This window comes from Colletotrichum costaricense, assembly GCF_030867565.1.
Source record: "Colletotrichum costaricense strain IMI 309622 chromosome Unknown Scaffold_18.1, whole genome shotgun sequence".
Lineage (NCBI taxonomy): Eukaryota > Fungi > Ascomycota > Sordariomycetes > Glomerellales > Glomerellaceae > Colletotrichum > Colletotrichum costaricense.
The window spans coordinates 866,054-890,230 of record NW_026848247.1 but is presented as its reverse complement, the minus strand read 5'-3'; the positions used below and the strand labels follow the sequence as shown (position 1 = coordinate 890,230).

Sequence of the window (24,177 nt, the reverse complement as noted above, 5' to 3'; positions counted from 1 at the left end):
CGATGCGATGCGTGCGATCCGGAGCGCTGCGGTCAAACAGGCAGAGACGGGAAAAGATGCTCTTTTCCGCAGGTTGCTTCAGTCACCTGATGAGCGAGCAGTTGATATTGCTACTGGTGTTGGGCCAATAGACAAGATGCTTGGTCGCAGGATAGCGAGAAGATCAAAGTCGACGATGATAGGACCTCTCTGGGGGGGATTCCAAGTCGCGAACAATTCACGACTGTTGGGTGAGTGGTGAGTGGTGAAATGTGAGTGGTGGTGTCAGGTCGGGGGAGACGTTTGGAGAGTTGAGGGAGGGACGTGAGTGGTCGCAAGAAAAAACCGAGCTGATTTGCTGGGTTTTGTGGGAGGGCGGGTTTTTTCTGGCTTTTGGCTCGTTGGATTCGCTGGAGCTTTTTCCTTTTGGCGAACTGGGGCTCTTTGGCACTTTGTACGCCTGTTTCGGAGGGTCGAGAGGGTCGAGAGGGAAAAAAAACCAAGCAAAAGGTGCGTGGATCCTGAAGACACGAGTGTGAGTGTGTGGCGTCGGCGGAAGATGGGTCACCTTTTTTTTTTTCCCTCTTGCTGGGATCAGGTGGGCCTAAGGCTGCGAAGAGAAAGAGGGGGTGTGTTTAACAGAAACTGCGGTAGGAAAGACGGAAGGAGGGGAAAGGAAAGGGAAAAAGGCCAGGGCGAGGAAGGTGAGAAGGGCAAGGCAGCCAGGCAGAAGAGGGGTAGGGGGGGTGGGAAGTGGGAAGGGGGTATGGTTTGCTGACGTTGACGTCGCAGTGAGGGAAGGAAGGAGCAAAGCAGACACGGGCGGACTGGGAGAGGGTAAGGGCGGGAAGTGAGGAAGTGAAGTCTTGGGTAAAGCCGCACCGTGGTACTCCGAAGTGGTGGTGGTGGTGGTGGTCCAACCTACAGCAATGGAAGGTACGCACACACGCCCCCTCTCGCGTTGAGGTGTAATTATTTTCTTTCCACTTTCTCAGGACGTCGTCGCCAGTGCGAATGCACCACGCCAGACAGGAAGTTGGGCTGGCAATAAAAGTGGCAGAGTCGGTAGGCAGGGCCGGGCAGGGCAATGTTGCGTCACTGCTTTTCTTCCTTTCTCGATCTGAGTCGTCGAAATCTGCGTTGTCTGTCTTATTCTTGGGTTGCCTTCCCACCACCGTTTTCTGGCGGTGTGTGTAAGTGACCGTGAGGTGTGTAGAAGGAGGCAGGAAAGAAAAGGTGCGCGCGGGCGTTGTGCTCGGTGATGCGTTGCGTTGCCGCTGACGGCTTGCCTGTTTGCCTGCCTGCCTGTCGCGCTATGTTTCCCCCTCACTGTCACTTGCAGACCTTTTCTGCTTTTCTTCACGTCTGCTCTTTGGCGATTCTTCGCGCGCGTCTCTTTGCAGCTTTGCTAAGATGTCGTCCGCACAACGCGCCCTGGTTTCAAGATTGATAGAACGCCAAAATGCGGAGCGGATAGGCTTAGCTGATGATTGGCGACCGATTGATATGATGGTCGAGGGTCCAATGGAATGACACCAGCTTGGGCGACCCTGGTGTCTGTTTCCAAGTGCTGTTGAGGGACGAAAGCTGATTGAATGATTCGACTCGCTCGCTCTCTTGCTGTTTGCTCACCCTCTGTCTCGTTCTCCCGTCCTCTCTCTTTTTTTTCTGCCTTCGCACCTTGTCACGTTTGGGTGGGTCGGGAAGAATTGATTGGTTGGGGCGGAGGAGGAGGTGGAAGACGAGGGAGAATTCTGGTCCATGATTTGAGGGGCGGGGACCATTAACCCTTTAACATCTCTTACTGGCTGAATAAGCGGGTCCGGATGGGACATTGGGTGTGGCTGGCGTCGCTGGCTTCGCTTCTGATTTGCTGTCATGACGTGATTCTGAGCTGGGTCTGCTATGCTCACACCTCTTTTTCTCCGACAGAGAGGAAGGAGGGGTGCGCTCTGGATGGATCTGTGGGAAGAAGTGGGTCTTTCCAGTAAGGCATCCAGTCATTTTCCCATTCTCCCGTCGCTCCTTCACTGCTTGTCGAATTTCCTGGCCTTGGTTTTTTATTTTATTTTATTTTTGAATTCATGTGCAAGAAAGTCAGGTGCAGAAGTAAGTATCTCCCATTGTCCTAGGAAGGTACCAGTGTTGTTACTGAGGATGGAGGTCCCTCTAGTTGACAAATTTCGTGCCGAACATCTCAATTGTTATCAACAAGTTAGCATCTTCCCGTGTGATTTTGATAGTGTCTGCTAGAAAGAAGTTTACATTCCCGAACGTGGCTCGTCGCCCTCTTCCGTTCATGGCGGCCTTTCTTTTCCCTCTAGGTTCCTCCGAGCGCTCAGCGTCTGCCTGTCAACCTCTTTGATTTTCTGCCCTGGTCCTCTAACTCTCGACTTTTCCGCATGGGGCAAAGTCTCCATCTGCCACGTTACTTCAGCACTTCCCTCTCTTAAAGCAAGGCTGCACACGCCAGCGACGATAGAAAACATGAGACGAGGAGGGACTCATCGTACCGCTGTCGCTCAATGCCCATCCCGACCTCCCGGCAGGATGACCACTTTTGGTCCATGCTGACCCAAGCTCCAGCTCCAACACGACACGCGATATGCGGTGCAGCGCTACAGATAGACAGACTGCACTCGTTATTCTCCCGAAGCTCCAAGTTCTAGAGCTGTTGAGGCGGACCCTACTGCACTGTACCTTGGGCTACCTCACCACGCCTCTCATCCGTGTCTTCCCATTTTCTCAGCCGTCGTTTCATAGCACGGCTGCGGTATGCGCGTACGGTATGGGTGACGCAACAAACCAGCCGGCCAGCGTCGGCACTGAAGCGAAAACCTGATCCATCATCCAACACTCCGAGGAATGAAGCCGATCGACAGCTTGTGAGCTGGCACCTAGCAAGGCCTAAATTTAGTGACCGACGATTCACTCGGGCTGCGCATCTTCTGTCTTCCGCCTTCGACACTGCCAGGCTGCCTCATTTTCCTCGCCGCGACGGGTGCGGGAGTGGGACACGGACAGTGCGAGCAAGGGGCACTTGAGCGGAGAGCAAGAAAAAAAAAGGAAGAGGCGGTGACGGCTGTTCTGCTCTGCCCAGTGCCGCCAACTACTCTGCTAGCCTCCCTCGGCTGTTGGCTTTGGAACGGTGAGGGGCAAAAGAAGGTCAGGTTGACGAGCGACGGGGAGGCTGGGAACGAGACGTCCTGACGACTCGGTTCATTCGAATTGAAATCCCCAAGGGTACTGCTGCCGGATGTGATATTGTTTCCAATGTCTGGTAGCATATTCAGGGTAAAAAGCCTCAACCTGAGTATTCTTGCCAGCGCTTAATTATCACAGGCCGGTTACGGTGCTCTCATTTCAAACGACCGGGTAGAATTCCGAATCACTGTTTCCGGGTTTCATAGACCACGGCAAGATCACCAGCTGCTGGTACGAAATACCTACCGACACTGCTGGTGGTCCTGATGCGGACTGACGGTTTGCGCTGGTTGGTAGCTCGCCAGGGGATGGGCTCGAAGGCTGGAGCTCACACTGTCGATCGGCTGGGCTGGACTACACGGTATTGGTGCGAGCTGGGATGGTTCCCTGCAACTGTGACGCGACTCTGTGTCTCCGGGTTTCCTGTCCCAGCTCCGTCCGCGCCGCATCACACACCTTTCTTCTTTTCACGGCTTGGGGCAGCACAACGAGATATTGCGAGGGCCCACCTTCAGCCACTTCGGCCCCACGTGACACACACCGCATAATTTTCTGACGAAATATTTTTACGGCTCTGGATTTCTGAAGCAGCGCTTCCCTGACGAGCCGCTGTGCTCTGCAGGTACGTACCTGCATCCTGCGCTGCCTCTCACGGACTCCTCGCGTTCCTCACAGGCTCCCACCCTCCTCAAGCAACTCGAGCGGGGGAACTTTGGGGTGGCGCTCATAGAAGCTCAGAAGGCGGAAAGTGGTGCACCAATTCACAGCTCTACAGTATTCGTATGGATACAGACAACTTGCTTCAGTTCCCAAGGCTTTGGAACAAAGTAGGCAATAGCATGGATGAAAAAGCAACATATCGCAAGCACGACTATCGAAAAGACACCAATATCAAAGCTTGCCGACAACGGACTGCCATACAGATACACAACACAGCATACGCGGTTTAGCCCGTGTTTTCGTACCGCATCCAGTGCGAGGTCTCCGTCCCGAGTGACTCGGAGTCACGAAACCTGCATCCGGCCGCTCGGAGATAGCTACTTACAGAACTCTGACTGCAGCAAGGACATGCAGCCTGGGTATCAAAGGCTTGATGTCTGACGCGCTGACAGTCGCAGTGGGGTTGCCCGGGCGCATCGGTCGTTGCATTCGCTCAAGCAGCGGCTGCAAGTTGACAATAACGCGGGGAGTGAGTCTGAGAGACTGTACCTAGTCTGTGGCAGCTGGACAGACTACAGAGTACGGAGCACGAATATAACAGTACGGATATAGCCTGATAGGCAGATATCTGCTCACTCCTCATGTCTGCCCCGTGCTTGGAATGCTGCGCGAGGTCAGGTGCGCAGCTCCAGCAAGCGGCCGAAGTGAATCCGCCCGCGCTGGTGATCCCTCGTGGGCTGAGAGCCGAAAGTTGGAACGTCGCAACAGATCTCAACCATCTGTCCCTAGACGGAGAGCCTCCGCCTCGTCCTCGCACGCATCGAGTAGCGGGCGAACGTCGTGACGCGACAATGATAGGACCAGAATTCCCCTCGAACGGATTATTTGAGTGGTTGGAAACACATGATTTCTGCAGCTGCTTAATGGTCAGCTGTCTCTCTTGCACCATTCGAGTGGGCGAGAAAGCGTCACGCCTCTTCCAGGGTACACAGACATTGAGCCAGTCTGAGGGCAAAAGACCAGGGCTGAGGGACACACCGCACGCTGCCTACGCTAATCTGCCACTCCCGTCGCCCGGCATTTACTATTAACGTCTATCAATGCTCGATCTGGCGTGACAGGCTGACAACATCTCGGACGAGGGCCACCCTCAGTCTGGGAACGCCGAGCCTCCTTGATGTTACAGCTATCTAGACCAACGTTCTGGAGGCACATCTCCTTGCACTCCATGTGTTGCTTCATCCTCACCCCATGCTGATCCATCTGGAGCAGTCACGAACTGATACAGGAATCAGAGGCGCTTCGGACCCCTTTTCACGAAGCCGTGCGGTCACTGCGGTCTAGACTCTAACTGGAACCGAGCTTTGACATGGCTCACTTCTCAATGCTCACCCATCACGCTGGCGGTTATGCGACCCAGGTATCCGTACTTTCGTACAGATACATACTACCTAACTTCTCCTAGTCGCCTTGCCAGCTTCAGTCGTATGTTTACGTTGGGTTCAGTTCTGGCTTTCTGCCTGAAGCGCCCAATTAGGCCATCGCCCAGCAGCAACACGATCCGCCAACCGAGTTGTTCCCATTGATCCGGCAGAAGAGACATGCGCCCCCATAGCTGAAGCTGGGGGGTGGTCAACATCTCACGTTCGTGACCGAAGGACAGAAACGTGTATCCGTACTCTGGGAGAGGGCGGGCAGCATATCCTTTCCGCACGTTCTCGGACAAAAGTCGAGAAAACAGCGTTTGTCAATCAGTTTGGGAGAGAATCCGTGTCTTGCTTCCAAAGCGCAGGAGCACAGGACACAGACGTTCTCGCACGGAGGACGTCTGATGTCTACTGAATTCAATCTTGTTACGTCTATTGCGCAATCCCGTCCCAGGGCGCTCCCGCACGTCGTGCGATCGACATATGGCCCATCTTATTTTGTCACCAGGCTACAGTCTCCTTCGGCCTTCGCAGGCTCTGAATGACATGAATAGTACGTACGGATATTGGAACTCATGATTACTCTCAAATTTTCGCCAGACGCGGCTCAAAATCAGTAGCACCGTTACACAGTCAACACCTACGCGCCCGTACTATTTGTTCCATTTCCCGATTCTGCAATCAGCTACCCCTCCACCCCGATCCCAAGAAGGGATCTCCCGCAGCTCTCTCGCGACGAATGAGGACCGTTTTCTCGACTTCTGCTTTCCTATTCGGCGCATCTCAAACCACTCTATCCTCAAAAGCTAGCACCACGCCACGATCCCCCCCCCCCCCCCCCCTTTCTTACAGTTTACTCGTCCACTGCGCTAACGAACCGGCTGTAGTGGATGGATGTCTCTTGTTCCTGGCGCTTGAACTGTGAATGACGCGGGGCGTCCCCAAGTAAGACTGGCGCGATCATCAACTGGCTGGTGAACGAGTGCGTCGACGCGTCGAATTTCAAGGTGTTCATGAAACCTGTAGTCACGATTTTCTTTGGTCATTTCGCGGCTCGGTGCACGTGAGGGTTGACGCTGCCGTTCGTCTTTACCGGATGCGCCGGCGAAGCTTGCTTTCGTGGATGGTTTACGAATGTCTGCGGCGCTTGCGAGGGACCATTCTGCCCCCGGTGAAAGGCTGCCAGACGATATCACGGGATACCACGGTGGCTGGCTATATCTTGTTCCAAGCCTCCGGGTGCCTTGGTCTCGGTCCATTGCTCCGTTATCCACCTTGAACGCCTACTACTGTGATGGTGACAGGTTTCGGATCGCAGATGGACATTGAGACGTTTAGTTGGACGAAGTCGACTAAGCTCTTAGGGATTGCCGCCGTCTCGTGATCGTAAAGTCGTACTCTTTCATCATACAAGCTTTTGTTTGCCAGGTTTTCTTTACGAATCAAGGACCGGCGACCGGGCTGCCGCTGCCAAGTTCTGATTTTCTACAGCGGGCCCGGGCTTCACGCCGATAGGCGACTGGGTTTCCCGGTACCCGGCCTGTTCCAATGACTTTACAAGCACCGTCGATCGGTCACTTGGCTTGCTTTTCTATTCAAGTTCCCGGCGATCTGCAAAATTAACAATCTAATCTTACCGCTTTGGCGTCGATTCCAAGCCAAGATTATCAGTCAGTAAATGAGGTAGTTGTAGGGGCAAAAAGGGAGCCGACCGCAAAAGATTTCCGAAACCGAGAATCGAACTCGGGGCTATGCCTAACCTCTCGCAGGAATGAGAGGGCATCATGTTGGCCACTACACCATATCGGATGTTGATGAAACTTTGAACGAATAGAATAATAAGTATGGTGAGTGGAATGACTGGAGAAGGCCCCGTTGGATGTGGAGATGTATGCGTGGATTCGGAGTGGTTGTATGGCTCCTCTTTGTGCCATCCGACTAGCTAGATGCCTGCGGGTTTCCGGTCAAAAGCGGGCGACTGCCCCGTTTGCGGGTTGGTTGAGCCTTTGACCTCTTTTTCGTAATGGACTTGGTTAATTTATCCTAGACCAAAGTACCTAGAGAGAACAGGTTACGCATTCGTGAAGTAGTTGAAAAGTTTGAATGTGAAAATACAGCCACTGTATAGACTATCGACTCGATCAGTTATGTGAAGACTGTGCTTCTTACTCACATTATACTCAATATTTGCGACTAGATCTTCGGGGTTATGATGCACATGTTCAACTTTTAGACATGACCTATGATGTGTTCCTCCACAGACCGATAGTGGGCTATCAATAAAATCTTCATACAAATCACCTGTAACTTTGAAAGTACCAGAGACAACTACTCACGTGTGTGCCAACTGAGGATGGAAGCAAAAACCATTGTCGAAATAGACTTCGCTGTCGAGAATTTAGAAAACACTCTAAGTTGCTGCAAAACTCTCGAACTCTCCGTCTCAGCTGTGTCATGTCCTATGCACGTTCTAAACGAGATGAAAAATTGTTGACAGAAGATATAGACGAGGTTAATCCAATGATAGCACTCACTCAATGCAACAGAATCATCTTTCAAACATGCGTCGGTCTGGTCGACTGGCGAAATCGTGGAAGTCGATTAACTCTGTTGATTGATCAGTTGCTTGATTTGTTTTGAGTGAAGTATTGAGTTTCAGTTGAATTGGAAGACAGACAAGACTCAAGATGGTTCACATCTTGTCTTTACAGCCAAAATATTAGATATTGAAAACACCGGGTGTTGCGATGACAAACTTGGTAAACCATCTATGGCAACAATGAACCAACGACACGAGAAGGGCGTTAAACCTCGCGATACTTTATATACGATACTCGAACAGAACAGCCAGTACTCGGGTACGCGCGCGGCGAGCACACGCCAAGTCAACATGACAGCTCGGACTCCGTTTACGAAAATTGTAGCATGCCATTGAGGCTATATTGACAACCTTGCGTCAACACCGCTAGTCAAAGCTTAAACGGACTTGGTGGAGCCCGGGCAAGCCATTTGCACCGTTAACTGTCAAGGTCAAAGTTTCCTTCTAGATTAATAATAATCTCGTTCACTCTGCAGTCCGGCATTCTGCTCTCAACCCTTGAAAGCTAGTGCGCCCGTGGCTACCATCAGTGGTCACTTCGGGTGTCATGACACTTACACGGCAACCGGGGGCTGTGAAGGATGCGGAACTTTGCTTGGTTCGGCACTCGTAAACGCCCGCCATTTCGACGTCCGGGTCGTCCGGCCGTACCGGCAAAGGTTCTCTGGGAAGGTTCATGGCCCTGGACAATGTTCTGGTAGGAGTAAATTGATAAATACAGCAGTTTGTCCCGAGGAATATGCTAAGATCCTGTTCTTCTTGACTTCCTTCCTCTACATGCCGCATAGCCAGCTAATCTTTAATACGGCGTGCGCTTGCTAATACCACTTAGTTCAACTACAGTCACTCCTTGTCCTAGTTCCCTTTCACATCATGAAGTTCAACCAGCTCGCCTCGCCCGCCTGGGCTCTCCTGCTGTCCCAAGCTGCAGCGAAGCCCTGCGCCGAGGCAAAGATCGACGTCGACGTTGCCATCATCGGCGGCGGCAGCGCCGGCATCCACGCCGCGATCCAGCTCAAGGACGCCGGCGCCAAGATCGCCGTCATCGAGAAGAAGTCGCAGATTGGCGGCCACGCCGAGACCTATATCAACCCGCAGACCAAGATTCCGGCCAACGTCGGCGTTGTCCTCCTCGAGAACAGGGAGATTGTCAGCAACTACTTCTCCCGCCTCAACGTCTCAACCATCAAGGCCAACCCTCTCACCAGCGCCACCGCCGGCGCCTCGAAAAGCTACGACTTCTCGCTCGGGTTTCCTATCCCTGCGCAAAACGCCTCGGCCTCGGCCGCGCAGCAGCAGGCACTCCAGGCCGCCGCGCAGGCCTACTCGACCAACGTGTTGGCCAAGTACCCCTGGATCGACCAGGGCTTCCTCGTTCCCGACCCTGTGCCGGAGGAACTTACGCTCCCCTTTGCGGAGCTCGCTCAAAAATACAACTTCACGGCGCTCCTGACCGTCATCGCCCAATTCAACTGGTGGACCGGAGACGTCTCCACGATCCCGGCGCTGTACGGCATCAAGGGCCTCGGACCCGGTCTGCTCCAGAGTCTCTTTGGCGAGTTCATCCTCTCCGGCAACGGCGACACCAGGGCCCTGTACGACGCCGCCGCCGCGGAGCTCGGCGACAGCGTCCTTCTCAACTCCGACGTCCTTAAAGTGAAGCGCGACGTCAAGATCGACAAGGCCACCACCTCGGGCGTCACCGTCCTCGTACAGCAGCCAGGCCAACCCAAAAAGCTCATCCGCGCCCGCAAGCTTCTCATCGCCATCCCCCCTATCCTGGAGAACGTGGCAAAGTACGACCTCAGCTCGGACGAGCACGCCCTCTTCTCCAAGTTCTCCGCCCTCGGCTACTGGGCCGGCGTCGCCACGATCCCGGGCCTCAACACCAGCCTCACCAACGTCGGCGTCCAGACCCCCTTCAACCAGCCCGTCATCCCCGGCACGAACGGCTTCAACACGGCCGGGTCTCCCAATGACTTTCTCGTTGCCGTCGGCTTCCAGGATACGAACTACACCGAGGCGGATGCCAAGGCCGTCCTCGTCAAGAACCTGGCTACGCTGGCTGCTGTCGGCGCCGTGCCCAAGGACGCGGCCCAGACGGTCACGTTCCCCTATGTTTCGGACCACAAGCCCTACAACGTCCGCGTCTCGACTGAGGAGATCAAGGGAGGGTTCTATGGCAAGTTGCTTGCTCTGGAGGGCGCGCGTAACACGTACTGGGCTGGCGCGACTTTCTCTGGTCATAACAGCGCGCTGGTTTGGTCATTCAACGAGGGGACGGTTCTGCCAGGCCTGAAGAAGGATCTTGGTCTGTGATGGAAATACGTCATTAATAACATGGCGAAGGAGACTGGAAGCTTGAAATGTGCATATTAGAGCCACGGCTGAAGGGCATCGGCCCCTAGCCTATATAGAATAATTATCTCAGGATCAGTTTCTGCGCCACTTTCAGTCTCTGATACTACTTGCTGAAACCAGTGAGACGACAAGGGCGTTTGTAAATCCATCACCCCAGCTATGATGCAGGAGTCAATTGTGAACCTCCATAGGCTCTGGTCGACAGGGCGATCTAGAATTCGGAGCAAAGATCATGCTTTTGACCCGGAGTTGATTTGTATCTGCTCCGCGTCAGATTGCTCGGCTACGTTCACGTCCGAAATATCTGCGTCGCTGTCCCGGCCAGATACTTCACCTGGGAGTCGGTCCCTGACAAGGAGGGCAGCCCATGTAGTCGCTGGTGCTCCCACGTAGAATACGACTACAGATATGACCAAGTTCGTCATCAAAGAGGCGCTGCGAACAGAGCCGACGGCATACGCCAAAGCCGAACCCAATGATTCCCCAGAACGAAGGACACCCATCGACAGAGCAATGGTGTCCGCTTCAACGTCAAAGGTCCCGAGAGTCCAGTAGAGCCATACGCCGACAGTCTCATAGGCAATGCTAAGACCGCTTTATTAGTATTCGCCGTCATGGTTGCTTTGGAGGTCGCCGAGGAGAACTTCTTACCGGTAAAGGATGAAAATCGTTACTCCCTCGCCGAAGCTCTCACTGACCCAGTCGATTTCGCCAGGACTCTTTCTTGCCCATCTCTCCTGGACGACCAGATTCCAGATCCAAACCAGTGTGAAGAGAGCCAACAAGAAATACCAACTCCAACGTGCTTGGGTAGTTCTCTTCAAGTGCTTTGAATCAAGCCACCACCCTGCAAGAACGTTTGATATCGCACCGACAACAGCAATGATAAAACCCGCAAGAGTACGAGCGCGAACGGTGAAGTATGCAGCCATGTAGTTGCCTTGGTACGTGACGCCCCACTGCGCGGTGATGAAGGCCGGGATGAGAAGCAAGACCTCCCTCCGTTTGAACTGCGCGAGGAAGCCCCTGAATTGTGTCTTGAATGTGCGCTGAGAGTTGGCAAAGATGGGCTTCTTCCCGTCTTTGCGGATCAGCTTTTTGGGCGGTGCCAACAATAGTGAAAGTGGTAAACCTAAGCATTGAATTGCAACGAGAACCAGGTAAGTCGAAGGTGAGATGGCACCGGTTGTGTCGCTGTCTTTGTTGATGGCAAGTTGAATCGCGGTGGCGATGATGGAACCGAGCTTCCCAAGAGCCATCCAAATGCTGACTGTGCGAGAGATTAGCAATGATGGTACTCCTTTGAGGTCTGCGAATGTCCGGAGATGGGGTTACGTGGCTCTGGAAATACGTACTACAGACACCACGACGAGCAACTTCGGGATAGCCCACAGCTATTGCGGCTTCACCAGGCCAAAGTGCCGATGCCTACTTCAAGTCAGAGACCTATGACTGCCGCTGTGATGAGAGAGAACCTACTGAAATTCCACACGTAACAGCACCAAAGATCAGAAACCACTGCGTCCCCCAAATCGAGTTACAATAGAGCGCAGCGGAGTACGGGACATAGCCCAGAGTTCCGATGACGACAATCCACTTCATGCCAACCAAGTTCCCGACCATGCTCGCCAGCGGTGACAGCACAATCATGATACTAAGTCATTAGCAACACAGACACGATATCTCTGGATCTCTGGAAAGACTGAGACTAAGTGAGAGTAACTTACACGAATGTGATGACGTTCACAGCATTGATGACGTATGGCTCAGCTTGACCACCAGCGCCCAAATCTTAAGAGATTGATCAGCAGTCACATACCGCAGTAAGAGAAACGCATTTGGCCAGCTTACTGTTCATTGCCGTCCATATTCCGGGTTGAGTGAAGCTGATGAGACCCAGCAAGACAGCTTGGAATATCGTTCCGCGAAAAACATCGTGAACCCTGCTTTTGGGCTTCAGCGCCCGAGGGCTGACTTCAGACATGTTAAGAGATCAGAGGAAAATGATACGTTTTGAGCTGATAACTCAGGAAGACATCTTCAAGGCTTGTTCTTTCTGTTTTTAAAAGCCTCTCAACCCCTACCCAGGCCAAATTCTCTGCGCGATAACGGCATTGCGCTATGGCAGGTCTTGATGGTACAACGCGCCAAGTGGATGCGATTCCGCGAAAAAGTAGCCTCAAGGCCCTCGAGAGCCGCATAGAAGTCTTCCATTCACTTTCCAATGCTACACAGTTCAGGCAAGAAAGTGGAAACTCGAAGATGATAATGCTGACCACATTGCTGCTAGGCAAGGGTGATTTTCCGAAATCTTTCCGATAGCTCGTCACGCCATAGCCCTAGTCAGATTGGGTCTCCTTTGGCTCCATTAAGGGACAAGAGAGTCATAGGTTGGCAGATGGTCAATTGAAAAGTGAGAGATTCTTCAGAATTTGGATCAAGTTGCGCCTAATGTTTCCCAAGTAAACTACCAGGATACTTCAACACGGCTTCACGAGCAACAGTACAGGCAACCTTAGCATGCTTATACGCAAGCGCAAATTCTGGCTCAGTCACACGAATTGAGATCTGCAATGAAAGAACTTTTTACATCAAAACCCTCATCACTCTGAACCACATGCCCGCTAGATGCACGTGTACTCCTCAAAAGTTTGAATGGTTATTCCTTATGCTTTCATAGATAGATGTAGCAGAACGGAGTGTCGTCAACAGTGTTCAGCAGCTCTTTGATAGGGCGATCTTGCGCCAAAACGCCCATCTCAACTATGTCCTCCTTCGTGGCGTCACGGCTCGGTGGCAGGTTGAGAATTGTGATAGTCCCAGCAATTTCAAAAGCCTCCCAGAGATGGAGGGCTTGCCAAATCCAGTAAACGCGGTCGACCATGGCATGATGGAGGAAGAAGGTCGGATCGGTCGGGGAGGAGTAGAGATCACTAGCATCTCCATTTGCGACGAAATGGCCTGAAGCGTGCATGCCTGCATTCGAAATGTTAGTCTCAACTATGGCTATCTCAGGAATTCGTTAAACATACCCAAGAAGCCATCCCAGAAGCGACCCTGGAGCTCATTCTGGAATGTTGAGATATTCTTAGAAGCTTGGCCAACGGTGACGTTAAGTAGGTTAGGGGTCGTCAACCAAGTAGACGCTGCGTATGAGCTCAAATCGCGGCGCAGGCAACGTGGGTTGTACTCCATGGGGCCATTGGGATTGGGGTCCAAGCCATCCATGCCGGGAGATACTGGACCAAGGTTGACAGTCATGCTATATCCTATTAGATGATGGCTTTCATGGAGTTAAGGATGCCGCTTACTTCACGAGAGGACCGCTAGTTACACAACCGCCGCCATTGCCAGACGGTATTGCAATCTCGCCATATGGCGAAGCACTCACGCTGCCATTGTGAGCAACGTAGGCGCCATCACCACTTAGACTGGTATCACTCCCATCGTAGACTGGTGACTTGCGCGGATCATCGGTGTGAGCGAACCAATTCCAGTAGGGCTGAGCCCCCTTATAACCACACTCGGTCTTTAGAGCATTCTCATACGCCCAGGTAAAGTACCTATGCCATGTCAAGAAATTGCCTGTACCATGAATGGTCCGAGTCTGGTTGATATGGACGGCAACGAAGTCGTCATATCGGTTGCGGGCTCCTGGTGCGAAGGATGGGTCGGACTTGGAAGGAGACGCCAACATGCACTGGATGGCACTGATGTACTCCTTGCGCTCCGTGGTAGAGAAAGCAGCCCTGAGCCAAGATGTTAGATGTGTGTGCTAGGGCTAGCCACTCCGTCTCATAAAAGGGCCTCGAAAGAATTATGAGGCAAGACACGACCTACCAATTCCTGCGAACGCTGGCGTTGAAGAGGTTGCACCCACGCTTGGAAATGGTCCCATTGGCTTCAGCCGCCTTCAAACTCTCCATGGCTTGAGCTTGCAGGTCTGCGAGCACATCTCCGGCGTCACGAGCCTCGAGAGGGGTGTCGAGGGGGGCGCCACAAGCGACGACCGCCAAGCTCAGGACGGCTGTGATCTTGACGGGAAGCATCGTAATCGGCTAAAGTCTGCTTTTGATGAAAGGGGGTTCCAGACGCAAGCTTCCGCTTTAGGGGGGGGGGGGGATCTGCAAGGGCAGCGGAGCGAGGTAGGTGAGCAAAAGGAACAGAGAAACGTGGCATTCGAGAATGTGGGCGCTTCTATATACACCGAGACATGCTCCCACCGGTGAAGCATTCCCATCACTGCCGAATGTAATTTCAACATATTGATACCAGTCGACTTGGCGAGCGTGTTCATCGCCACCATTGACCAGATTCGTAGAGTTACTCATGTGTTGGTCAACAACTTGCATGTGGATGTTGGAAGGCCTACGGAAAGGCTCGTTTTCTCGGCACTTCGGTGTTGATATCTGAACTAGGCAAGTCGTCCTCGTTACTGACCCCTGCCTCTTGGGTTTGAGCCCGCTTCTTGACATGGTGGGGTCTGAGGTCGACACTCGATCAACGAGCCGCCTGAAGGATGGAACTTGGAATTGCAGAAGAGAATAAAGGGCAACATTCCGAGGTGACTTTACTTCCTTGGAGCTCTTTAGCCGGAAAAGCTGCACGTAAATATAGCTGGTCTCTACGCTTAAATCTATAGAGATTCTCACCTTGTGTAGGCCTTTCCGTCAACCTCTCTCGCCTCCAATAAGTGTTCCTAACTCCGGAATACCAATCTCACCTCATGCAAGAAGTCGGGCACGCCATTACTTTTACTCTCCCCACGGCCCACATGCACTTGACTCAGTTTGAGTGTAAGAAGAAGGCGTTGGAGGCGGAAGCATAGGCTCTCAAAGTTTCGAATATGCAACCAGTCCATAGCAGGGGCCGCTGAACTAAGGAAGCTTCGAAGATGTATTGCAACTTGTAAGTCTGCAATTTGCAACCAAGGCCCCGCCCCCGCTCGTCAGAATGTCACATCATATTAGCTCCAGCGTTCCAACCCATGCAGGGGCTCCACAGACTGTCAACATTAGATGTTAGTTCCAACGGACACACTAGGGGAGTTCGGGGAACATGCCCTACAACGGCCCGTATCACACCACTAAGCATGGATCTAGTGCGCCAGGATCGGATATGCCTGCGGTTGCGGCTGCGGTTAAAGGCTGTCGACGAATGATTAGGCTCCTTTCATTCGTTAACCCTTGGCCCCGAAGCCTCCAATGCCCTGGCTCGACTAACATCCCGCTTTTGCTAGAGAATCACTCACATGAAGGCCTTTACCCGCGATCACTGGGGAAAAGATCATCTAACGCGGTTCATTTACCTCAAAGAGACTTTTAACAGTGGAGAAATTGCGTCTCTCGCCTTGAATCATGTTTATGCCAAGTTGAGCTCCCCTGATCTTTCGGACAATCGTACATCGCATAGGGAAATGGTATCGTACTTCTTGTTGACCGGGAGGCCGACGACTGACATGGGCCGGCCTGGATGGATTTTCAAAAGACCTGGCGACATATGGTGTAGGCAGATATACATGCAGCCAAGGCTGTAATACTTGGTGAAGGAAATGAACCTCACAGCCCAGCCTGAACGATTAGTTTTTGGACACAACCTCGCCACCGTCTCGCAGCCAAGGCTCCACTGATCCCAGCAAGTTGACGAAGAACACATCGGTAACGAGCACCACTTTGAATGTATCTTCCAAGTTAGATCGGACTTCTTCGATGATATGTTGCTCGGAGATAAATTCACCAAAGTGCGCTGTCAGCGAACTTGAAGAAAACGCCGTGAGAAAAAGGAGTGAATTACTTTAAGAGTTTCTAACCTCACTCACCATTTCTATCTCAATTTGACTCAATCCACCAGAATCTTATACGCCTTACTCATTCAAGGGAAACGAAATATCCGGAGAACTTGGATGGCTGGGGGGCGGCACACCTTTCTGTGCCGCAGCTAAGCAGTTGACTGAAAACAGTGCAGGTTCCATCCCACCGGATGCCTGATTCTCGATGAAGACAGCTGCAGGAGTGAGCTCGCCACACCAGAGCCATGCTTACGAAAATTCCACACTCTGAAGAGGCAGGTGGACTTCAAACCCACTTGACACCTAAAGCGAATGGAACGTGACTGAACGAGCAACTCGCGTCCATTCACTTCCAACTTCGCGCACCAATCCTTGGTGTGAGACGGCCGTGCCACGCTTTTGGATCCTGCTTTGCTTCCTGCGTTCACAGATGGCAGACTTTTTGTAACATGCTGCATGTAAATATTCAGAATATGAACCCATGACTCGCTCTTCCATGCGGGCACAATATCTCTATCATCTATGTATTCGTTTCTCATCTGCCTGGTCTCAATGTACGTCTTGTTCAGCTATAACCGGCTATAATGTCTTCAGCTCCTCTACCTACCACGTCCTTTGACCCGGATTGGGCCAAGGAGAGCAATACCTCCATGATTTTCGGTGTAACTGGCGGCTTCCACGCCCTTGCTCTGCTTTTCGTTGGCCTCCGCGTGTACACCCGTGCCGCCATCGTCAAGCTTATGGGGAGAGACGACTACGTCGCCATTGCATCCGTGGTACGTCTGCTTATGTTCGATTTTGGGTTCTAAGGGCTGAGAAATTTTGATATTGGAAGTTATGTGCCATGGCAGGCATGACAATCTTTTCAGTGCAATCCTTTTACGGTCTCGGGAAGCACACACTCACCATCCCTGCCGAGAATATGGTCATCATGAGAAAGTCAAGCTTCTTCCAGTCAATCATATCTTCCATCGCTGGTTTGGCATTGCTGAAAGTATCGATTGGCCTTTCTCTCCTCCGGCTCAGTAATGGTATCTGGTACTCGAGATGTCTTTGGGCATTAATCGGTAAGTACCTTACTGACTGCCTTGAGCTGTGAATGATCAGACCTTAGAGGTTACGCATGATTCCTTTCTAACTGCGATCAGTATTTGTGTCTGCCTATAGTTTCATGGCCTGGATGACGTTCTTCTTCTATTGCCAACCACTGGAAGGATATTGGGACAAGAGTTTGGAACCCAAATGTTATCCAATCACTCTCTTCATCAAATTTGGCTTGATCAACACTGTCTTCAACATCTTCACCGATGTATGCTTCGCTACGCTTCCTGTAAGCATCATTTGGACGTTGCAGATGAAACTGAGGACACGGATTTATCTTATCATTGTTCTCAGTCTCGGTTACTTGTATGTTGAACCCCGATTGAGGTGTTATTATCTTTACTAAGTGTCCATAGTGCGGTAGCTATGGGTGTCATCAAGTCAGTCTACCAAATAGCGTACGGGAAAGACATGGACAAGACTTTGTAAGTCGTGTACTGCTATCACCTCGCAAGTGTTCCCAACTGACAACTCCGAAGTTACCAAAGTATTCAATTCTGGGAATTGTGAGTTTACTTCTCGAATTATCATCTGCTTTGACTTACACTTGATTGTGACAGCTTACAACTCAACCTCGGAATTATCGCGGCTTGCGCACCATCTTTAAAACCTCTTGTCGGCCATGCCCTCAAGATTTCGTCGAGCGACCGCTATCACGGCGAATTATACGAGAATCGAAGACGGACCGGGACAAATACCTCGAAACGCCGCCAGGGCTACAGAGTTCACGACAGTCAAGTTGAATACGAGATGCATGGTCGTACTTTTGCTGGATCCTCTGAGGTACAGCGCAGTGCTGTAGATAACCTGCATCAAAGCCCATACGGAAAAGACGGCAGCAGGGGGTCTGGAAGCGAGGATATGATCCTCCAGGATGATAAAGGACAAGGGATCATGCGGACCACAGAGATATCGATCAAGCGATGAGCTGGAAGCCCCGAGATCCTAGCGTTCAAATACTTTGATACCCACTTAATAATACTGGACTGATCACCACTGGAACTGTTTCCCATTCCTCTGGAGAAACTTGCCAACCTCACCATCTCTCTTCCCCTCAACAATCTCAAGAATGCCCTGCGCGCTGGTTTCCGAACTCTCGGCGCCTCCATCGATCCTGTTCTGCCTGTCGTCTTCACCCGACAGATTGGTGATGACCCAGCCAGGACAGAAGGCCCAAACTTTCGCGCCCCAGCTCTTGTAGGCCCACAACATATGGGCCGTCGCCATATTCAGGGCCGCCTTGGAGATGCGGTAGGCATCGGCGGGAACGTCGTAAAAGGCACCGCCTGGAGTCGTACGCTCGTGAAGAGAACCGAGACCACTCGTTACATTGATGATTCGCGCGTCCTTAGAGTTCTTGAGTAGCGGTATCAGGGCCTCGGTGAGGAGCAATGCGCTAGCTGCGTTGGTGTTGAAGGTGTCAATCAGCTCGGAGCGGCGATCCTTGGGTTGCATGATGACGATGCCGGCGTTGTTAACCAGGACGTCAAGGACGCCAAAGTCGGCGGTCAGCTTTTCAACTCCAGCCTTAATGGAGTCGTCGGAAGTGATGTCGAGCTGCAAGAGGCTCACGGTGCCGGCCGGCTTCCGGGCCTGGAGATCCTCCACAGCCTTGGCGCCCCGCTCCGCGCTCCTGGAGCCGACGACGACGTGGTTATCAGGGGATGCCGAGACCAAGGCCCAGGCGCTGTCGAAGCCAATGCCCTGGTTTGCACCTGAACATCGTTAACTCTCATTCTGATCGGTGGTTGATGCATGTCTTCTCTATTTGATGACCAAAGACTCTTGCCTCTTCGTTAGTGATCCAGGGTGGGAACTTACCAGTGATGAGGATGATCTTCTTGGAAGACATATTGAGATACTATGTTGGTGTGTGGATTACTGCGAGTAAGAACAATGATGTGCGGTGCTTGCCCTCTGTTATGGGTTTCAGTGATGAATACTTTTCAGTCGTACTTATAGACCCATGTCAAACAGAACCGTTGGACCTCTCCCGAATGCATTTCTCGGGATCGGCGAGGTATCGTTGTTCCTCCGTCCCGCGCGCGTTAAAGCCATAAAGTCCGGAATTAGAAATCTAAAGACAGGCGCACAGGCTGATTCGACTCCGAAGTATCAACGTTATGCACCAATCGTAAGTTGGTGGCGCTTATGTTTTGGGGGATGGTGATTCAGCATGCTCCTAGTGCGGCACATAGAGATATGCAGCTTATGCCAAGGAAGCGGATACTTTTCAGGCTCGGATATGTTTCTAAGCAGGGCAGGTTTCTATAGCATTCTCCGAATGGGATCTCTCTATGGCTTACGAAGATGGATCTTGATGTAATTCTGTAATTACATTGAGACAAAAAAATCTTGTGAAGACGGCCAATTTTTGGTGAGCGTGCGATGCCTCTGTGGAGGAAAGCCCCCCCAATTGCGGGGGATTTGTACATCGTGGAAACACAGAAACAGCGCTAATTTTGGTGTAACTCAGTCTGTAGGTCTTGCATGACGTACGTTTCAGAGAAAGATGACGGCCGGAAATAGGAGATAACCTCTATTGGAACTGTCGCAGTCCGTGAATTGGCGTCTGCGGGGGAGCTACGAACCGTTGGCAAAAACACTTCAAATTCAAGCGATTACACACCACTAACGAAGTTAGAAACTAAGATGGCGACTAGAAGAAAGGCCACCTTCAGTTCAAGCTCTAGCCACCTGTTCATACCTAGTGATGGGCGGATAAGGTAGTGCCCCGGACGCACGAGCTTCTAAGCATGTCACTGCATGTGTTTACTCTCTCATTTCGTTGCCCGATGGAGGTCAGAAACACATCTTCAGCGCCTCCTAGTCAGCACAACTACAAACAATCTTGCTCTTGCTTATGATAAGAGTCTGGGGCATTTGGTGACTGCGGGAAGATGTCTCACACAACATTTTCGGGAGATATCAGGCACCACGATGTGGACAGCCACTACTGCTACAGACCTTGATGAGCCATGTGGGCCAAATCCCGAAAGGCGGCAAGTATGCGAATGCGACAAAGGCAATAAGATGGCCGTGACAACCTCGAGACTGAACCCCGACAACTTTGACCCTCACCTTTACGTCAGGTAGCTCCAAGAACATAGGCATCAGTTGGTACCCGAAGTGGAAGGGAAAAAACGATACATGGGAAGGAAGAAAGAACAAAATTGGTCCTTGTGGTGTTCGAGCTCACAAGCTACAGCTCGGTAGCTTTGCACTTCAGGATTAGGGGTATAACCAACTTAAGCTTCTGTGCAAGAGTCCCTTGTACTGCTGTTGAAAATGCCAGAGGTGAGCTTCCCTGTATCCCAGCCTGTAACGGTGGTCCTATATCTCGCGGGTATTCCATCACTGAATACTCTTTCCGCCAGTACGAGGACTGGGCTGAAGCCATTGACCGAGTTGCTTCATACCATCGCAAAGACTTTGGCGTCTCGGTGAATTAGCTCTTCGCCTCTACGACTCGTACACGAAGAAGCGAATCAATGCAATTTTCTCGTTATGGCAGAAGGTGTGAAGCTACTCGATTTTGAAAACCTTCAATAAAATACCAGCCTCGTGTGAATAAGCAGGGAGCTGGAGGCGTCGCCCATACAACTGGTCGAAAAGTCAGGTCTTGACGGAGCCTTTAGGTCAGTGGTCGATGGCAACTGATTCTGAGGTTCAAGATGAGTTTCCGAGTTTGTAGATAATTATTCAAGACCAGAGTGCATAATGATGCACCGAACGTAAGACGATAAATGTTGTTGGGTATCTCGAGACGCAGAACTTCGGAAATAAAGATCTGCTGCCTTTAGTCGACCATAACTACTTCGTTGTCCTAGACTCAAATCTCAACCCCCAGCGCTTGTACTGCTTCCAGAGTAGCAGCATAGAAAGGGCTGTCATCACCCACAGCCTCCTTCTCGAGCTGCAGGCCCTTCAACGCCAGCTCGCGTCCTTCCTCTCGCTTTCCCAAGTCAAACGCTTTGCGAGCGGTAGCGATATACATCGTCGAGACTTCCCGTCCGCGGATAGCCTCCGCCTCGTGAGCGTCCAAGAGCGCAAGCATCATCATGAACTCGTCCTCCGGATCCTCAGAAGCAGCTTCGGCGAAGAGCTCCAGCTTGCGCTGGATCTCCGCCCGGCGCACCTCGCCGGCTTCTGACGAGGTCGTCGGACTGCAGGCAGAGCATCCACAAGTGAAGCCGTACCCATCATGCAACGCGGTCTGTCGGGATTGCCGCAGGCCCAGATGTTCGTCGAGGTAGGAGATTGTGATTTCTTCTTCCGGCTCAATGTTTCTAGTAGCGTGAATGGTGAATGCGTTCAAGTCCTTGTTGAAGTTTCCTTGCGCGTTAGGGACACATGAGTGGTTCAAGCGCGCAACTTGAGGAAAGAGCGCTTGGGTCTGGTTGCCAATGTTGAAGTTGTTGTTCCGAAAGATATTGAGAATGGTGTGGTTAGACACTGTGTCTTGTGGAGCAGACTTGCTTCGCCATATTGACTCTAGCCAGCTGAAGACGCTTGACTTGCTGGGATTGGTTGATAATGAGAGTAATGAGTCCCGGCCAGTTGTTGAGAGAAGTTGGGCTTGTCGCAGGATCGAGTTGCTATCTGAGGATGTGATTGTGAGTAGAGCTTGGTCTGTGAGGATTCTTTGGCCTGTGAGAATTGGTCTCGAGGCAAAGACCCCGAGGCCTTTCCCGATTGCATGTCGAACAGTGAACATCTTAGCACGCTAGTAGGTTGGTTGTTTTTGCGAGTGATGTGTTGACATTGAAGGTTTGAGCGGCCCCTGACAGAGGAAAATATTCCGTGGCCTAAAGAGGCAAGGGGCGATTGCGGAGATTGCCGATTTCAAAGACATACCGGGACGCCAAAGGTTCTCGCGTCTCTTATCGCTAAAGTTTCACAGACCTGAGGTACTACTACTGAATAACATAGGTTCACCAATATCCTATGAGTATTCAACCATCAAGATTCGGCTCCTTTCAAGCTTGCACCCGCTCAAGCCCACTTGTCTCCAGTGTTAAATAGTATCAATCATCTCAATCATCTCAATCATCTCCACTCAGTTGCCACTTGTCAAGCTACTGCTTGCTGGTTGTAAGACTATAGGCATGTAGCTTAGAGCACGTCTGATGGCAGCTTATGTCTAGATAACCATGATCAGGCACAAATGGTTGATTATTTCTGGTGTTGGTTCATTCAATGTTGTCTAATTTGGGAAGGTGGAAAGCACTGTCTGCGAATATATCAGTGTTGGTATCCCTATTACAGGGTAGTTGGTTCGAACCGTGGGTTGACGAAGAGATCAATTGAACTATATGAATTTCTGCGTAGGTGTAAAAAGGAGGTTCCAACCGTAGGTTGGGCTGGCTACGATAATCGTAAATAGGGCCCCCAATTGGCCCCTGCGCAGTTGGCCGTATGCCGCGGTCGAATTGGACTTCCAATCCGACAATCAGAGAACCGTGATGACTGTAGAACGACATGGCGGAATCTTGCCAAGTCTTCGAAAGTGAACGCATCCAACAAAGCCCCCGCGGACCGGTAGTCCCCGAGTGAGACGACCGTTTTTTGCAGATCGATCCAATGAATCGCACTACTTGCCGCCGAGTACGTTGGTCTATGTATGGGCTTGGCGTATGATTGTTCCATTAGCCGCCGCGACTCCTTGCAAGCGAGGCCTGCTAGATAGGGAGCCGGACCAACATGGTTCATGATGAGGGGCAGATGGCTCTTGTTGGCGTTGTTGGTTGCGGTTGCTTTACGATTCACAGCCCAAACGGATGGCACCGAAAGCGCTTCCGTCCATATCTGCAGTCGTAATTCTGGGGGCAAAGCTCCGAAATAAGTAAAGCGATGCGCTGCGTCCATGTTGTACCCCAAATGAAGAGCGGAAACGAAGGAAGCGTAATACTTGCTGTGCTAGCGTGACTTCGAAGGCGGAGAATGTGGGTTGTAGTCTGTAGATGACAAGTTGGCTGTGAGAGGCTGCCCAGCCGCCTGGCCATCTTCTTCAGCAGGCAGTGTCTCCACACGTCCGCGGTAAATACAGCGGCCTGGGGTAAATATCAAGACCCAACCAACTTGCTTGACCACTAACAATATTTACATACACATGCTGTTCAGGTCATACGTTGAATGGCCATGATCTCATCACACATCACCAATTTCCAAAGAACAAACTGGAGTCGCAGGCACTGTTCAATGATCAAAAATGCTCGGAATGTTTCGAACTTCAGAACACTTTGTAGAGTCGGTTTTCTCGGCCCTCAACGCATCAAAAACTCCCTGCGTACTCTGGGGACACTATCTGCTTAATGTCCACGGCGTGCCTTCAATCATAGGGGTAGGTGCATTCCGAGCATTTGCATTGGTGTCTTGAATACCAAGGCTAACAAACAGAAAGTCTATAGATTTTGTCGTCCAGGATAAAATGCTTTCGGTCGGCGCCGATGCTATTTCAGAATTACCCGAAATCGAGCAATGCCCATCCGTGGAACTATGCTTTGCGAGCTCGCCTGAGCGCCGAACACCACCGCCTGCATTTCATGTGCACATCAAATCCTCGGAGCTCACCATAGGGTTATACCTACAGTCAGAAACACTATGGTTTCTACCAGACTTTGACGATTCCCTCTTAGCTTTCGAAGACAAGCAATCAGCGACATTTGCTCTTGCTCATAACCGAGATGTGCTTCCACCCTGGCGACCGGGTCGCGGATCTGGTGCTTTCAAATCTACCGACACCTCCATTGTCGTACCCAGATCTCACATACTGTTAGAGGCTTACCTGCGACTCTATGCTCGTGACTCAGGCAAGACAATGGGCTCCTTCGCCATGGCCATGATCGCCTACATGGAGGAATATGTTGACGACGACGGTTTGCTCGACTCGAAACAACTGCCGGAACCGCTGAAGTCATTTTACGACGAGCTTCGAGTCGGTGAAAAGCCACTCCGACAGTGGACAAAGGAATTCAAAGAAAGCCTTAATATTCCTGACGAAGAGTCTGAGGATGAGGATCTCTGGTACTGAAGGATCGGGCAGGTCATTGTAATGT

At 51.6% G+C, this 24,177-nt stretch overlaps 8 protein-coding genes across 8 annotated transcripts; 3 read left to right on the top strand and 5 right to left on the bottom strand.

Annotated features, from left to right (window-relative positions):
• Nucleotides 1–8,742: 8,742 nt before the first annotated feature.
• On the top strand, nucleotides 8,743–10,188 carry CCOS01_13841 (flavin-containing superfamily Amine oxidase; the record flags this gene model as incomplete). Its single annotated transcript, XM_060461985.1, has 1 exon — nucleotides 8,743–10,188. The coding sequence occupies one exon, from the start codon at nucleotides 8,743–8,745 to the stop codon at nucleotides 10,186–10,188; it is 1,446 nt and encodes a 481-aa protein (XP_060307705.1).
• Nucleotides 10,189–10,460: 272 nt separating this feature from the next.
• On the bottom strand, nucleotides 10,461–12,214 carry CCOS01_13840 (uncharacterized protein; the record flags this gene model as incomplete). Its single annotated transcript, XM_060461984.1, has 6 exons — nucleotides 10,461–10,815; nucleotides 10,882–11,500; nucleotides 11,586–11,658; nucleotides 11,710–11,884; nucleotides 11,958–12,021; nucleotides 12,082–12,214. The coding sequence occupies 6 exons, from the start codon at nucleotides 12,212–12,214 to the stop codon at nucleotides 10,461–10,463; spliced, it is 1,419 nt and encodes a 472-aa protein (XP_060307704.1).
• A 690-nt stretch (nucleotides 12,215–12,904) lies between these two features.
• CCOS01_13839 (uncharacterized protein) lies at nucleotides 12,905–14,279 on the bottom strand (the record flags this gene model as incomplete). Its single annotated transcript, XM_060461983.1, has 4 exons — nucleotides 12,905–13,206; nucleotides 13,263–13,492; nucleotides 13,542–13,979; nucleotides 14,071–14,279. The coding sequence occupies 4 exons, from the start codon at nucleotides 14,277–14,279 to the stop codon at nucleotides 12,905–12,907; spliced, it is 1,179 nt and encodes a 392-aa protein (XP_060307703.1).
• Nucleotides 14,280–16,602: 2,323 nt separating this feature from the next.
• CCOS01_13838 (uncharacterized protein) lies at nucleotides 16,603–18,046 on the top strand (the record flags this gene model as incomplete). The annotated part of the gene is made up of 6 exons (XM_060461982.1): nucleotides 16,603–16,794; nucleotides 16,854–17,085; nucleotides 17,167–17,425; nucleotides 17,476–17,544; nucleotides 17,599–17,625; nucleotides 17,680–18,046. The coding sequence occupies 6 exons, from the start codon at nucleotides 16,603–16,605 to the stop codon at nucleotides 18,044–18,046; spliced, it is 1,146 nt and encodes a 381-aa protein (XP_060307702.1).
• A 63-nt stretch (nucleotides 18,047–18,109) lies between these two features.
• On the bottom strand, nucleotides 18,110–18,971 carry CCOS01_13837 (short chain dehydrogenase; the record flags this gene model as incomplete). The annotated part of the gene is made up of 2 exons (XM_060461981.1): nucleotides 18,110–18,834; nucleotides 18,941–18,971. The coding sequence occupies 2 exons, from the start codon at nucleotides 18,969–18,971 to the stop codon at nucleotides 18,110–18,112; spliced, it is 756 nt and encodes a 251-aa protein (XP_060307701.1).
• A 1,980-nt stretch (nucleotides 18,972–20,951) lies between these two features.
• CCOS01_13836 (TPR domain-containing protein) lies at nucleotides 20,952–21,836 on the bottom strand (the record flags this gene model as incomplete). Its single annotated transcript, XM_060461980.1, has 1 exon — nucleotides 20,952–21,836. The coding sequence occupies one exon, from the start codon at nucleotides 21,834–21,836 to the stop codon at nucleotides 20,952–20,954; it is 885 nt and encodes a 294-aa protein (XP_060307700.1).
• Nucleotides 21,837–22,486: 650 nt separating this feature from the next.
• On the bottom strand, nucleotides 22,487–22,987 carry CCOS01_13835 (uncharacterized protein; the record flags this gene model as incomplete). Its single annotated transcript, XM_060461979.1, has 1 exon — nucleotides 22,487–22,987. One exon carries the CDS (start codon nucleotides 22,985–22,987, stop codon nucleotides 22,487–22,489), a length of 501 nt encoding a protein of 166 aa, XP_060307699.1.
• Nucleotides 22,988–23,330: 343 nt separating this feature from the next.
• On the top strand, nucleotides 23,331–24,152 carry CCOS01_13834 (uncharacterized protein; the record flags this gene model as incomplete). Its single annotated transcript, XM_060461978.1, has 2 exons — nucleotides 23,331–23,462; nucleotides 23,523–24,152. The coding sequence occupies 2 exons, from the start codon at nucleotides 23,331–23,333 to the stop codon at nucleotides 24,150–24,152; spliced, it is 762 nt and encodes a 253-aa protein (XP_060307698.1).
• Nucleotides 24,153–24,177: the final 25 nt, after the last annotated feature.